A 14328-nucleotide genomic window follows, 5' to 3' on the forward strand; every position below is an offset into this window, starting at 1 on the left:
CTACTAGACTAGAAACACCTTCAGTGATTCATTCAACAAATGTTTATTAAGCACTGTGCCAAGCACTAGGGATGCAATGGTAAACCAGGAACTCTTGGTCTAGTGCAGAGTTCCAGAAGACATGCCAGGAAACACTGGTCCTGTGAGCTTGTCTCATGGTCCAATACATTTGGCAAATGATGCTTATCATAGCCTCCCTGCTCCTAATCCTAGAGATTAGGGCCCATGTTAGTATTTTAAAGGCACTGATGGGTCCTATAGTAAAGGAACCCACTTATCCAGCTTTGCCGGATAAGTGAGCATTTGATGAGTAAATTTGAATCACCTAGACATTCCTTTCAACTCTGTGTGTTTTGGTTCCCAGCTCAAGAGGAGGTCCAAGTGGCACAACAATGATCAGAGACCTTACTGGGCGTGAACAGCCTCTGGCTGAATAGGGGCCTGAGGGCTTACCTGTCTGGTGCCCCCATGGAGACAGGAGGCCCTGGGTCGAACAATATGAAGCCCCAGTCACTGCAGCTGGTGCTGGAGAAGCAAGTACTGGCACTACAGCAGCAGATGGCAGAGAACCAAGCCATCTCCTGGCGGAAGCTGAAAAGCTCCCAGGAGGCCCAGCAGAGGCAAGCAGCCCTCGTGAGGAAGCTGCAGGCCAAGGTGAGGCAGCTGCCCTTCCAGGGAGGCGGAGAGAACACCTCTGAGCATTGGGTGCTGAGGTGGAACAAGGGTTACAGGAGACAGGACAACCTCTCCCATGATGCTCACGACTTCACAAGAGATACATCCTGTCCCTTTATTTATTTATTTATTTATTTATTTATTTTATTATTTTTTTTAACGTTTATTTATTTTTGAGACAGAGAGACACAGAGCATGAACGGGGGAGGGGCAGAGAGAGAGGGAGACACAGAATCGGAAGCAGGCTCCAGGCTCTGGGCCATCAGCCCAGAGCCCGACGCGGGGCTCGAACTCACGGACCGCGAGATCGTGACCTGAGCTGAAGTCGGATACCCAACCGACTGAGCCACCCAGGCGCCCCCATCCTGTCCCTTTAAAAAAAAATTTTTGTTTAATGTTTATTTTTGAGAGAGACAGAGACAGAATGTGAGCAGGGGAGGGGCAGAGAGAGAAGGAGACACAGAATCTGAAGCAGGCTCCAGGCTCTGAGCTGTCAGCACAGAACCCGACTCGGGGCTTGAACTCACAGACTGCAAGATCATGACCTGAGCTGAAGTCGAACGCTTAACCAACTGAGCCACCCAGGCGCCCCTATCCTGCCCCTTTTAAAGATGGTGGCCACAAGGGCTAAATTAGTTGTCTATGTTTGCTCTCCTAGGATAGAGCTAGGACCTGAGCCTGTGTTTTCTGGTTCCAAAGTCCATAATCTTACCTCTCCAATATGAGAGGCATAGAGAAAGTATTATTAACGGACCAGAGAGAAGCAACAAGATGTTCTGGCCCTACCTCACTGTTATCACTCGGACCCTGTTCACAGCAGGTTTGCCCAAGATCCTCCAGGGCCTTTGTTTCGGGCTGTTTGTACCAGGCTTGCCCATTGCCCACATCCTGCTCTGTTTGCCTCAGGTGTTACAGTACCGGACCTGGTGCCAAGAGCTGGAGAAGCGGCTGGAAGCCTCTGGGGTGAGTGAGGCTGTTTTGGGTTCCCCCTGAGCCCTCAGTGAGTATGCTTGTAAGGAAGGCCTTGTTTGCTGGCTAAGGGAGGTTGGGGTGTGATAAGGCAGTGTTTGGTGGAAGTCTCTTTCTGTGTTCAGCCCCTGAGAGCTTTATCACACAGATACTTTCATTGGACTAGCTATTCCGGGCCTGTCAGACGCCAACCTTTGGCTCTCTAAGGACAAAATGCAGCTTCGGGAGACTTAATCAGATTGGAAAGGACGTGGAATCAGAAGGAAGAAATGCATTTTTCCTCCAGAAGGTGTCAGTGTTTATCTGTCTTAGCAGTGGGCCTTTGCAGGCCTAAAAAGCATGTTTGTGGCAGAGGGATTTATTTGTGCTGTTGGCTGGGTTGACCTGGCTTTGAAAGACCCATTTGCCTTTGTTCCAGCTCTCTCTCGGCACCTTCTCACATTACTCTCAGGAAAGTTCTCTCAGAGGAGGGAAAGAACCAAAACTTACTGAGCACCATTCTATGTAGGCCAGGCACCATTCAGCATTGTCATGTTATGATGTCACTTAACCTGCAAGGCAGCTTTCTGAGAGGAATGGTAACTCCTTCATTTTGTAGTGAAGACTTTGTGGCTCAGAGAAGTTGAATAACTTCCTGAGGTCCAAAATGTAGTGTTATAGAAGTCAAGGCCATTAGTGAAAGATATGTCTTATGCTTCTTAGGTTGAAAACTCTTTTCATTACCAAATGCCACCTTTGAGGAGAGGTCACTGGTTCACTTTTAGAAAAGGGGATGCAATGGATTTACCTTCAGGATGTAGCGATCGAGAAAAGAGACATATTGCTAACAGAGGAGAGAAGGAATCAAAAGAATAAAAAGAAGGAATAAAAAGGTTGTGCAGAAGGGGGCATCAGGGAATTGATCTGAGTGGTCTTCTCTTTGGAGGTAAATAAGACTTGTTTCTATCTGGCTAAGGGACCAATCTCTCCGAGGTGGGAAAGTGTGGAGGAGCCAAGCCTGGAACAGCTGCTGGTCCGATTGGAAGAGGAGCAACAGAGGTGATGAACCCCGTGCTCTCTGGCTGGGGGTGATGCTGGTAGCCAGTGGGTTCTGAAGGCTGAGAGGAAACCTCTGCCCTGAGGGCTAACATGGATAAAACCATGCACCTCAGCCTTAGCCCTCCAGTTCCGGGCAGTGGAAAATTCCAGTGTTTGTCATCTTACTCCAAGAGGTCCGAGGGTTGGATCAAGCCTTTATTTTGCACTTGTTCCCGCCCCTCCCCAGTGCAGGTGTGAGAGTCTAGCAGAGGTGAACACCCAGCTTCGACTGCACATGGAAAAAGCTGACATGGTGAATAAAGCACTTCGGGAAGATGTGGAAAAACTGACAGTGGACTGGAGCCGAGCCCGGGATGAGCTAATGAGGAAGGAGAGCCAGTGGCAGATGGAGCAGGAGGTAGGAGGAATAAGGGGCTGTAACCACGAGGCTGGGGGGGCTTATGCTTGGGGCACCACCATCCCCGTCAGTGCTGGGAAAGGTTAACTTAGGAACCTGGATGGAAGCTGAACTGTTGCTAAAGTCCCTGAGCCTCCTCCCTACTCGGGCCGGCCGCTTTGCCCTGCTGCGGCTCTTGGCTGACTACTGTCCTTATCTACCTAGTCGAGGTTTTGCTGGCAAGTGAAATGACACTCAGGGCAGCTCTGTCCCTGCATAAGTGGCCAGCTTTGGTTTTAGACAGAGATGAAATCTCGCTGACTCCCCTCTTCCGGAGGCGTGTATATTTAGATGCTCAAAAGGTAGCTAGTAAACGTGAATGGAGAAGAAAAAATGGATACAGACCTTGAGGAATTTTCAGATCCCAGCTAATGAAACTAATGTCTCCTAAGCCTTTGCTGCATGACAGGTATTTCGTTAGGCGATTTGCATGTGGTGTGCCCTTGGATCTTTATTCTAAGTCGGTGGTAATAATGGCAATGGTTCCCGTTTGTTGAGGAACTACTGTTTATCTTTTTATGATCAGCTCAAAGGAAGGTCATATACCGTCTCAGGCCCTTTGACCTCCTGAATACCACTGATAACTTTATTAAACTCTTAAGCGTGACCTGAATATAGGTACCCAGTCGTAAGCTGTCTCCCGTGAGTCCGTCTTTCCCTACTCCGGGGAGCCAGGAGGAGTCCTAGACTCCTGCGCTGGCAAAAGACAGACTTCTGCCCTTTGATATGACCTGGATTTCTGAATATGCAGTTCTTCAAGGGCTACCTGAAAGGGGAGCACGGTCGCCTTCTTGGTCTGTGGCGGGAGGTGGTGACCTTCCGACGCCACTTCCTGGAAATGAAGTCAGCCACTGACAGGTTAGTGTGGGGATAAGAGGGGAGGTTTCCCCTACTGATTCTAGACTTAATGAGAGTGGGCTGCTGTAGAAGTGGGGGACAGGGGAAGGGGGGGTAGAAGAGTGGGTGGGGAGGGATGATATTGTTGGATTCAGATGACTTTCCCCAGAACCTGCTCCTCAGGCTTCCCTGGGACTGATCTCCATGCTCCCTTCCTCGGTCCCTACTGGAGTCTGCTCTTTCCTTGCTTGTACTCAGAGATCTGACGGAGCTCAAGGCTGAGCATGTGAGGCTTTCAGGGTCCCTGTTGACCTGTTGTCTCCGCTTGACTGTGGGTGCCCGGTCTGGAGAACCTGATGGATCTGGGAGACTGGATGGGAGTGAGCCAACTCAGCTGCTGCTTCTACTAACCAAGACCCAGAAGCTGGAGAAGGAAGTCCATGAAAGGAGCCAGGAGTTAATACAGCTGAAGAGTCAAGGGGATCTGGAGAAGGCTGGGCTGCAGGATCGGTGAGATGGGCTAGGGTCCTAGGAGGGGGTTGTTGAGGGTGTTGACTCCTTTAGAGAGATAGAGATGGGTGGTGGGGGGTGGAAGGTGTGAAGAGCATTCCTCCCACAAGAAGGAAGTTGCGGAGGGAGTTTAGTTTGGAACCCGGTGCCCCAGTTGAGGCCATGTGACTGTCCTCTGCCCTCACACCATCCTGCAGCTCAGTGTCTCTCATGTTGATTTATAGAGCTAGCTACGACTGTCTTCAGTCAACACTAAACTACTCACCATTCCCAGAACAGCCAAGCTCTTCCACACCCCCCTGCCTTTGTACATGCTGACCTTAGCCTGGAAGGCCTCTTTCCCTTCTCCCTCTGCCTCATCCCTTAAGGCAAATGTCACCTCTTCTGTGAAGCTTTCCCTGACCTCAGTAGCCTGTTGAATTACTATGCCTTGGTGTGGTCTTTTGACCTGCTGGTTATAATATTGATCTCACTGTTTCTCACTGATTATTAACCTTTTTTTTGTTGTTAGGTTCTTCTGTTTTTTGGATTTTGATAAAATAGGCTTTTTAAAAATAATGTAAGAAGGGCAGAGACATAAGCAAAGAGCCCCATTTGAATTTCAGTGCAGAGTTGGGTTTATACCCCATGGCTAGGGTTGTGTCACCACCTATTGGTGATGTATGTAAATAGCAGTCTGTTTTGTTCTGGGTTGTGAAGCGCTGGGAGGCGCCAAGGACAGAGACCACGTCTTAGTACGTTTATGTCTCTAGTGCTTTGCACTTCGTCTGCCATACACTAACATTCAATGGATGTTTGTTTAAAGATACAATCATTAAATTAATGGCCATACGGTGAATAGAGGCTCTTAGAGATGATACAGAATATAATTATTAAGACTAAAAAAAAAAAAAAAGAAAGAAAGAAAAGAAATTTAACTCCCGGATAGCATTCATTCAAGAAATATTTATTTAGGGGCGCCTGGCCGGCTCAGCTAATAGAGCATACGACTCTTGATCTTGGGGTTGTGAGTTTGAGCCCCATGTTGGGTGTAGAGGTTACTTAAAAAAATAAAATCTTAAAAACGAAAAAAAGAAATGTTTATTTAGCTACCCATATAATACCAGATACTGAACTCCAGGATATAGCATAAAGTGATAAAAATGTATGATGATTTCCCTGAACCTTAAGGTTAATATCACAGAGGTTGACCATAATCTTCCTGAATGGCCCCTCCTCTTTCCTTATCAGAGTCAGACCCTTGGGCTGGAGGGACCTTGGGACTGTCCAGTGTGGCAATTCTGATGTTCTTATTGGCTTCAGGGTGCTTGACTTCAAGATCAAGCGGGGCCTGGAAGGGCCCGGGCCAGGGCTTTCCTTCAGCTCTCGGGCCCCCAAACACGTGTTCCAGCCTTGAGATGTGGTAAATCCCTGCATGTGTCTGAGTGGCTTTTGACTACCCCCCCAACCCCCCCAGTTCAAGACTGTAGTATCATATGGTCTTCAGGGAGTGCAGGGGCCAGGGGCACCCAAGTGACTCTGGGGAGGCTGTAGTGGGAATGTCTGGGTTGGGGCTGGGGCGTGCTGCATAGTAACTCTGTCACCACAGTGCACTGCCCAAATGACAGTGCTGTGCTCTTCTCTTCAGGGTGACCGAGCTCTCTGTTCTACTGACCCAGGCTCAGAAGCAAAATGAAGATTATGAGAAGATGTTAAAGGCTCTGAGAGAGGCAATGGAGATCCTGGTACATGATCCTTTGTTCGGGAAAGGAGTTGGGAGTGGGCCTATAGGTTCCTTGTCCTTTATGGATAGATAATGCAAGATACCAGTTAAATGTTCCTTGACAAAATGCTAAAAAATAAATTTTGGCTGAATCTGAATACTTACTCATTCATTCATTTTTGCATTCACCAGTAAATACTGGTATATTCCTGGGGGAACTACAACGATGTATGCATGTGGTGTGTCCTCATCGGAGAGAGTGGGACATACATTAAGAGGCACCTGGCAAAGGATGGGGATGTGTGATTCAAAACCTAGTCATATGGGAAACAACTGAGGAATATAGCAATGGTTAGCTTGGAGCAAAAAGGGCTTGAGGAAGATATGATGGCTGCCATCACAAATCTGAAGGACTGACATTGGGAAAAAGAGTTGACTTGTTTGATGTTTTCCAGGCGGGCACAAGCAATGTTGATGACTAGAAGTCACAGGGTGGTAGAGTTTGTCTAACAGCTAAAGCTGCTCAGTAGGTGAACAGTCTTCCCTGTGGAAGAGTGAGGTTTGTGTCTCTGGCTTCACGTTTGCCAGAGATATTATCAAAGGGACTCTCTAAAGTTGGACGTGAGAACCTCTGGCTTGATTCCACATTTCCTTTCGTTTCTAAGAATTTTGATCTCTTTTATTAGGCGGGTCCTGTATGCCTATCCTCATGCAAACCCCTGGTATTATCTGAGCTGGCATCTACAGGGATTCAGAGTTGTTTATGCCTTTTTGGTTCCTTTTGATCAGGAATTTGCAAATTCAAATGTCCATAGTACCCAGATAATGCCAAAGAGTGAAGTGGGTTCCCTTGTAAGGATTTGGGTTTTCTAGCGCTATCGTAGTTAGTTTTGAGTACTACAGGGGACACTTGATTTCAATATTGAGAAAATGACGAGGCATAGTAGGGACTCCAGACCCTAAAGAATATATGCCTCATCTGGAGGAGACACCCACTGTTCAACTTCAGGAAATTATTGCCATGTAGGAATGGGGGCTGGTCTGGCCCATCTGTTAACTTTTTATTTTTTATTTGTATTTGTATTTCTTTCTTTTTTTTTTTTTTTTAAGTAGGCTTCACACCCAGCATGGAGCCCAATTCATTGCCCAAACTCACGACCCTGAGATTAAGACCTGAGCTGAGATCAAGAGTCGGATGCTTAACCAACTGAGCCACCCAGGCATCTGTTAACTTTTTGAGAAAAGCCAGAAAGTCAGAATTTCTCAATTCATAAAATCTCTCAATGTATAAACGATGGTTCAAATTTTGTGTAGGCCAAAGAAAACACAGCTGCAGGTCTGTGTCTTGAGGTCTTCGCTAACAATATGATCAGAAGGAACTGAGGAAATCTTGAGTCTTCAAGTTTACTGCTAGCTCTGAGGCTTAGGGGTTTCTCTTGTCTAGCCTTAGATCTCAAGCATCTGTTTGCTGTACAGAGGCAGCTGCCATTCTCCCTCCAATGATAGCTGATATTCATTGAGCATTTCTTTTGTGCCAGGCACTATGTTGAGTAATTTATATGCATCTTTTTCATTCAAGCCTCAACAAAAATGTGTGAAGTGGTTGCTGTTAATTATTCCTATGTTAAAGAGAATGAAGCTCATAGAAGCAGTTGCCTAAGGTTACCAATCTTAGGAAGGTGATAGAGCAAGAACTCTAATCCAGGCCGTCTAATTTGGACCTCTGACTCACTCAATCTGAACTCTTAATCACCACATCACACTGTCTTCAGAGTCCTGGGACATTAGTAGCACTCACGTGTGGTCAGAGAAAAAGTGGGGTTGACAGAAGAGACAGAATGAGATTCTGGCTGATTTGGAGGGTGGAATGATAGATTCTTCTGAGAGGTTGGCTCACACCTCTATCTTGTTCCCTGTTCAGGAGAAAAATCATGCAGAATTAATGGACCACGAGGCATCACTTAGTAGGAATGCCCAAGAGGAGAAGCTGTCTTTACAGCAGGTGATCAGGGATATAACCCAGGTACTGGTAAGCCTTCTGTTTGTGGTAACTGGGCTATGGCTCACTCTTCCCCAGGCCTCCATGTCCTCTTAGTCATGCTTAGATATTCACTCTCTGAGGTACTTGGGCTTAGGGACTTTGGGTAACGAGTTCTCTGAATGTATTTGAAGACCAGCACCCTAAGGGGTAGCTAAGCATTCGTGTGCTAGCACTGCCTGCTGGAACAGGCCCTCTTAGTGCCGGCTGCAGTTCTCAGGCCGGTGGCTAGATTCTGGTCTTTGTTATGTCGGTATCCCCTTTCTTCATTTCTTCATTTATTATTACCTCAGAAAGTGCTCTTGTTGCTAGTCCTAGGTTTGGGTGACCAAAGGTGAGGAGTTGGAGAAATCAATCCTTTTTGCTCCTAGATACCCTCCTCCCAGCCCTCTGGGAAAGGAGCTGAGAAGGAAAACATCAGGTTGGCCCAGCCTGTAGTATCACGTCTTCTGTGTGGACTCTAGGCCTTGGTCGGCAGGGTGGTGACTGTGCTGTGGTGGGTTTCAGGTCATGGTGGAAGAAGGGGACGGTATGACCCCAGGCTGTGGTCACGAGAGCTCCTTGGAATTGGACCCTAGTGGCGACTCCTCCCAGTTTGATTCCCAGGACCCAGGCAAGGCTCTTACTCTGGTGCGTTCAGTGGTGACTCGAAGACGCCAGGCTGTGCAGGTGAGAGCCCCACCATTCCTCCTCAGCCACGGGACTGGGTGTCTAAATTGATTTGTGCCCCAGGCACCCTCCTGGCCTGGACTGGCCCTTTCACTATGTTGACTAGTCATGAGGTGTTTGGTCAATACCCCCAAAGTGCTCTTTAGAAGCTCTCAGTGTCTGCCCAGTTGTACTTGTGGGTAACGGGCACCATTTTCTGTGCGTTTCACTTTGCACGCAACTTTTGTATAGCATTACACAAAGGTACACAACTGGAGCCCTGGGAGACCGTGGGTAAGTGTTCCCCAGCTCTGATGGTCCCAGCCACACTAAACTATCTCCATGACTGCCCCCACTCCCCCAATTCACATGTGAAGATGATGGACTCTGAGACTCTGGGAACCACAGAAGCCCAGTAATCTTTGATCCTCTGTCTTCTCGACTGGCTAAAACTGGCCACATCTCTTTTTTCTTTTTTTAAATGTGTATTTATTTTTGAGAGTGAGAGCAGGAGCAGAGGGGGGCGGAGAGAGGGAGACAGAAAATCCAAAGCGGACTCTGTACTGACAGCAGTGAGCTTGATGCGGGGCTCGAACTCATGAACCGTGAGATCATGACCTGAGCCAACCGACTGAGCCACCCAGGCGCCCCTTGACCAGCCAGATCTCTATTCTTAGCTTACCCCTGTACCACCCTCAGCCCCCTCGCCCAGCCCCACTCTCAGGCCCCTGACGCCCCTCCTTTGCTCTTTCCTCTTGCTCACCATCTCACTTCTGTCACTCTCCCTCCCCAGGACCTGAGGCAGCAGCTTTCTGGCTGTCAGGAAGCTGTGAGCTCCTTGCGGAGGCAGCATGATCAGTGGGAGGAGGAGGTCAAGGCCTTGAGACAGAGGCTGCAGAAACTCACCGGGGAACGTGACACTCTGGCAGGGCAGACCACGGACCTCCAGGGAGAGGTGGAGTCTCTCAGCAAGTAAGCAGGGGGCTGTTCATCCCGCCCCTCCCCCCGAAGTGACTCTGCGGTCACACAGTTCTGGGCTGTCTTGCTTTGTGTTCTGCTTATTCCTGCTCACTCAGTTTTGGATCTTTGTGATGACAAAAACAAACAAACAACAGTTTCCCGCCTAAAAGGAAAGATGAGGGTTTTTTTTTTTATGTTTATTTATTGTTGAGAGAGAGAGAGAGAGAATGTGAGTGAGGGAGGAGCAGAGAGAGAGGGAATCAAAGAATCCGAAGCAGGCTCCGCGCCATTAGTGCAAAGCCTGACGTGCGGCTCGAACCCACGAACCGTGATATCATGACCTGAGCCGAAGTCGGACGCTTAACCGACTGAGCCACCCAGGTGCCCTGGAAGATGAGGTTTTTAAAGGAAACAGACACCTCTGTCCTTTGACCCTGTGACGTCTGCTTCCGGGACGGATTTGAGGTTCCAAAGTTTCTGCTCATCTCTGGACTCCATGTTCTAGGGAGCGAGAGCTCCTGCAGAAGACCAGGGAGGAGCTGCAGCAGCAGCTGGAGGTACTGGAGCAGGAGGCGTGGCGACTGCGAAGGACCAACATGGAGCTTCAGCTGCAGGGGGACTCTGCTCAGGGCGAGAAGGAGGAACAGCAGGAAGAGCTGCACCTGGCTGTCCGTGAAAGGAAGCGCCTGTGAGTGACCGGTCCCCTCCTTCTTAGGGCTTGATTTTCCCTTCGGTTCCACACCCTCCTCCACCCCACCCCCATCTCTTAGGAAGTGGAGTGAATCACAGCCTGGCGTGCAGTGGGCTCACGTTAGCTTCCCGCTCCTTCTTTTGCAGAAAGATGAATACAGAAAGTTCACCCAGGCTTTTCTGAGCACCCATAAGGGCTGCGGGGGATACAGAAGGAAATAAGACACAAGCACTGATCTCAAGCAGTTTGTGGTCTACTGGGGGAAAACAGACAAGTAAATAGCAAACTGTGCATGAGGCCAGATGAAGTATGAATGAGACAGAGCTTCAGTCTGGGTCCTCTGGGAGCATGGGAGTGAGAGTTAACAATTGAAAGTTTCATGGAGGAGATGGTGGCCTTTGAGCTGGGCCTTGACATGTTTTGATTGTGGAGAGTGGGAGAGGGGCGAAAGGGACAGATCAGCAAAGATGTTCAAGGTGGGCTGGGCTGGGTGAGGGGTAGGACTTAATTCTGGGAAGTCATGGGAAATGAGTTGGTCTAGGAAGGGAATTCCAGAGTCAAGAGACCAGCTAATCTGTAAATTCCCCTATATAACGTCATAGAGAAAGCAAGGACTTTCGAGCTGGCAAAAGTGTAGTTTAAATTATGGTCCTGCCACTTGGGCAGATTACTTTATTTGTAAGATGGAGATGATAGCATTTACCTTGAAGGATCACAGGGAGATTAGAATGCTGTTTTGCAAAATGCTGGCATAGAGCCTGGCATGTGGTATGTCTTCAGTAACTGGTGCCAGTTACAGGTACAGGTACAGTTACACTTTTGGCATATGTATCCCCCTCCTCTCCTGTGCCCTAGCTCCTTGCAGCCAGTAGGCATGAAAGGACTTCTGTAAGGGTCATGACTCGTGCAAGTAATGGTCTCCCCTGTATCAAGGAGGAGAAAAGACAACCCACAAAGATGATTGTTTTTAAATTTAATTAGTGTGAATCGATAATACGTTTATCAATATTTATAACGATCTGGGGGCTCCTGGGTGGCTCAGTTGGTTAAGCAGCCAACTTCAGCTCAGGTCATGATCTCACAGTCTGTGGGTTCAAGCTCCGCATCAGGCTCTGTGCTGACAGCTCAGAGCCTGGACCCTGCTTTGGATTCTGTGTCTCCCTCTCTCTCTCTGCCCTTCCCCACTCATTCTTCTCTCTCTCTCTTTCAAAAATGAATAAACATTAAAAAAATTTAAAAAAATATTTATAACGATCTGAAAGTCAAAGCTACTTAAAAAGACAGAGATACACCTCTCTGCTTCATCCATCCCATTTCCCTTCCTTCCCATTTAGATTGCTCTCTTGGGGTGCCTGGGTGGCTCAGTTGGTTAAGCATCCTCTTGATTTCACCTTAAGTCATGATCTCACGGTTTGTGGGTTAGAGCCCCACATCAGGCTCTGCGCTGGGCATGGTGTCTGCTTAAGATTCTCTCTCCCTCCCCCTGTGCTCCTTCTCCCCTCAAAAAAAAAAAATAATTAATTGCTTTCTCTTTATCTTTCCAGCTACTTTATGCAAATATATGTATATATTCTTATTTCTCCCAATTTCTTGCCTTTTTCACTGTATATGTCATGGAGGTCATATCAGTTTTTAGAGAGCTTCATTCTTTTGCTTGGCAAAGGTAATTACACTCCTGTTCCCTTCTGGGGTGTGACCACTCCCTGAGATGGCCCCCAGCATCCTCTCTTTCCATTGTAGTCAGGAGACGCTGGCAGGCCTGGAAGCCAAACAGTCCGAATCACTCAGTGAGCTGATCACACTTCGGGAAGCCTTGGAGTCCAGTCACCTGGAAAGGGAGCTGCTGAGGCAAGAGCAAACAGAAGTGACCGCGGCACTGGCCAGGGTGCGTGGGCCTCCACCCCTCACTTGCTGGGTGGTGTGGGTGGCTTGGAAAGTTATGTTTCTAGGCAAAGGCCATACGGCCTGCCTCATTGTTCACCCTTCAAGCCTCGACCCTTCATATTTCCTGCATCACTTACTAGTCTCTGCTTTTGGGTTCTGTCCCTCCCAGTGTACTCTACACTGGAGTTAGAATGCTTTTCAAAAGTATAAATCTGGTTACATCAGTCTCCTTCCTGTAACCATTCAGTGGCTTCCCAGCTGCTTGGTGCCACATTCAAAGCCCTTTGCCTTCTGGCTTCCTCCTCTGTCTATAACCTGTCCTGACTCCCCATATACCTGGAGTCCTGCCACATCTTCAGTTTCGCCATGCATTTTCATGACTCTGCTGCTTCCCACATACTCTTCACTTCCCACGGACTGCTTCTTTCCTCTCTCTCTCACCACAAACCGCTTCTCGCCTCTCAATACCCAACTTAATCGCCAGCTCTCCTACCAAGCACTTTTGGCTCCCCCAACCTCAATGAATGCCTTTTTTTTTTTTGAGTTTCCAGAGCACTTTGTGCTGACATTGTGTATGAAGTCATCACAGCGATAGTTGTTTCTGCATCCTGATGTCTGTGCCTCTGTACTATGAGCTTCTCTCTCACTTCTCAATGAATGAACAAAGGAGTGAATGAATGAAGGGAAAACTTGTTTCAAATGTAAGGGAAGGATTGGAGCGTTAACTGATCTCTGTACAAGGACGGCAGCAATTGTTGGGGATGTGAGCTGTTCACCGTGGTGGGAAAACGTGAACATGGAAACCCTTTAACTCTCTTTGTTTTTAGGCAGAACGGTGTGTTGCGGAGCTGTCTAGTTCTGAGAACAGCCTGAAGGCAGAGGTCGCCGACCTTCGGGCTGCAGCTGCAAAGCTCAGTGCCTTAAATGAGGCTTTGGCCTTAGATAAAGTTGGACTGAACCAGCAGCTTCTCCAGGTGAGCACAGATTTCTCTGATCCACAGAGTAAGGGCTGGGCCCTGACAGAAGGCAAGCCAGTGACTGGTAAAGCTCATGCCCATGACAGGGAAGAGTCCTTAATGGATCAGTGCAAGATGGATCAGTTCCCAAATGTGGTCCTAAAATGAGCAAAAGGAACATTGACGGAACAGAGGGCAGCAAAGACTATAAGGCCTGGGCTTAGCCGTTAAAAATAGTCTGCTCCCACACCTACAGCAGAACCACCTTTGGGCTGGAGGGTAAAATCTCCAGGGCTGGGAAGAAGGCCTGTGTCCTCTGGAAGGAAGACTCAGTTTTTAATCCCATTGTGTGAGATAATAGCAATCTCGAGAAAAGGATCTGCTGAAGAGCCTGCATCTCAAAGAGTGTGTTTCTTATAGGTTGCAAAGTTAACATGTCTCTTCACTGCTCCTATTCCCTTGAGCCCTAGAAATGTTCCAGATGCCCTTTATTCTGAATTCTTTAAGAGTAGGGTTTTGCCTTTTTAATCTCCATCCCCAGCATCAACCCATCTAGTACCTGGAAAACAGGCACCAGACCAAATGAATGCATAGTCCCCCTCTCTTACAAGCCCTCCTGTGTTTCTCCTATGAGTCATAGATTCATGTCTTACTTGGACTTCCGTCTTAGCACTTGGTCTATAAACTGTAACCATTTGTCTTTGATGCCTTTCCCCTTTTGACCAGTAGTTGGAACAGGAGAACCAATCTATGTGCAGCAGAATGGAAGCAGCTGAGCAGGCAAGAAGCACTTTGCAGTTGGGCCTGGCAGAAGCCGAGAGGAGTAGGGACGCCCTGCAGGAGAAGAACACTCACCTGGAGGTTCAGCTGCAGAAAGCAGAGGAGACTGGGGCTGAGCTGCGGGCAGATCTCAGGGGCATCCAGGAAGAGAAGGAAGAAATTCAAGAGAAATTAAGCGAGGTGAGAACACAAAACTGATACATC

The 14328-nt window shown here is 48.2% G+C and overlaps 1 protein-coding gene across 6 annotated transcripts in view; it reads left to right on the forward strand.

Moving 5' to 3' along the window:
- Positions 1-14328, forward strand: part of CEP250 (centrosomal protein 250) — a 51219-nt gene that overhangs the window by 7864 nt on the left and 29027 nt on the right. For 3 of the 6 annotated variants that reach the window (XM_081795335.1, XM_081795336.1, XM_060616513.3), the window contains exons 2-15: positions 365-654; positions 1582-1638; positions 2600-2682; positions 2914-3079; positions 3870-3976; positions 4214-4465; positions 6093-6189; positions 8089-8196; positions 8713-8874; positions 9647-9825; positions 10319-10501; positions 12245-12389; positions 13216-13362; positions 14074-14304. In XM_081795335.1, the coding sequence (XP_081651461.1) occupies positions 469-654; positions 1582-1638; positions 2600-2682; positions 2914-3079; positions 3870-3976; positions 4214-4465; positions 6093-6189; positions 8089-8196; positions 8713-8874; positions 9647-9825; positions 10319-10501; positions 12245-12389; positions 13216-13362; positions 14074-14304 (2103 nt within the window). In that variant the 5' untranslated portion in view covers positions 365-468. Of the gene's footprint in view, positions 1-364; positions 655-1581; positions 1639-2599; positions 2683-2913; positions 3080-3869; positions 3977-4213; positions 4466-5772; positions 5868-6092; positions 6190-8088; positions 8197-8712; positions 8875-9646; positions 9826-10318; positions 10502-12244; positions 12390-13215; positions 13363-14073; positions 14305-14328 lie in introns of those variants that run through there. The other 3 variants (XM_081795337.1, XM_081795338.1, XM_081795339.1) reach the window with 3 other exon arrangements.

The sequence above is a fragment of the Panthera onca genome, chromosome A3 (assembly GCF_046562875.1).
Source record: "Panthera onca isolate mPanOnc1 chromosome A3, mPanOnc1 haplotype 2, whole genome shotgun sequence".
NCBI classification, from domain to species: Eukaryota; Metazoa; Chordata; class Mammalia; order Carnivora; family Felidae; genus Panthera; species Panthera onca.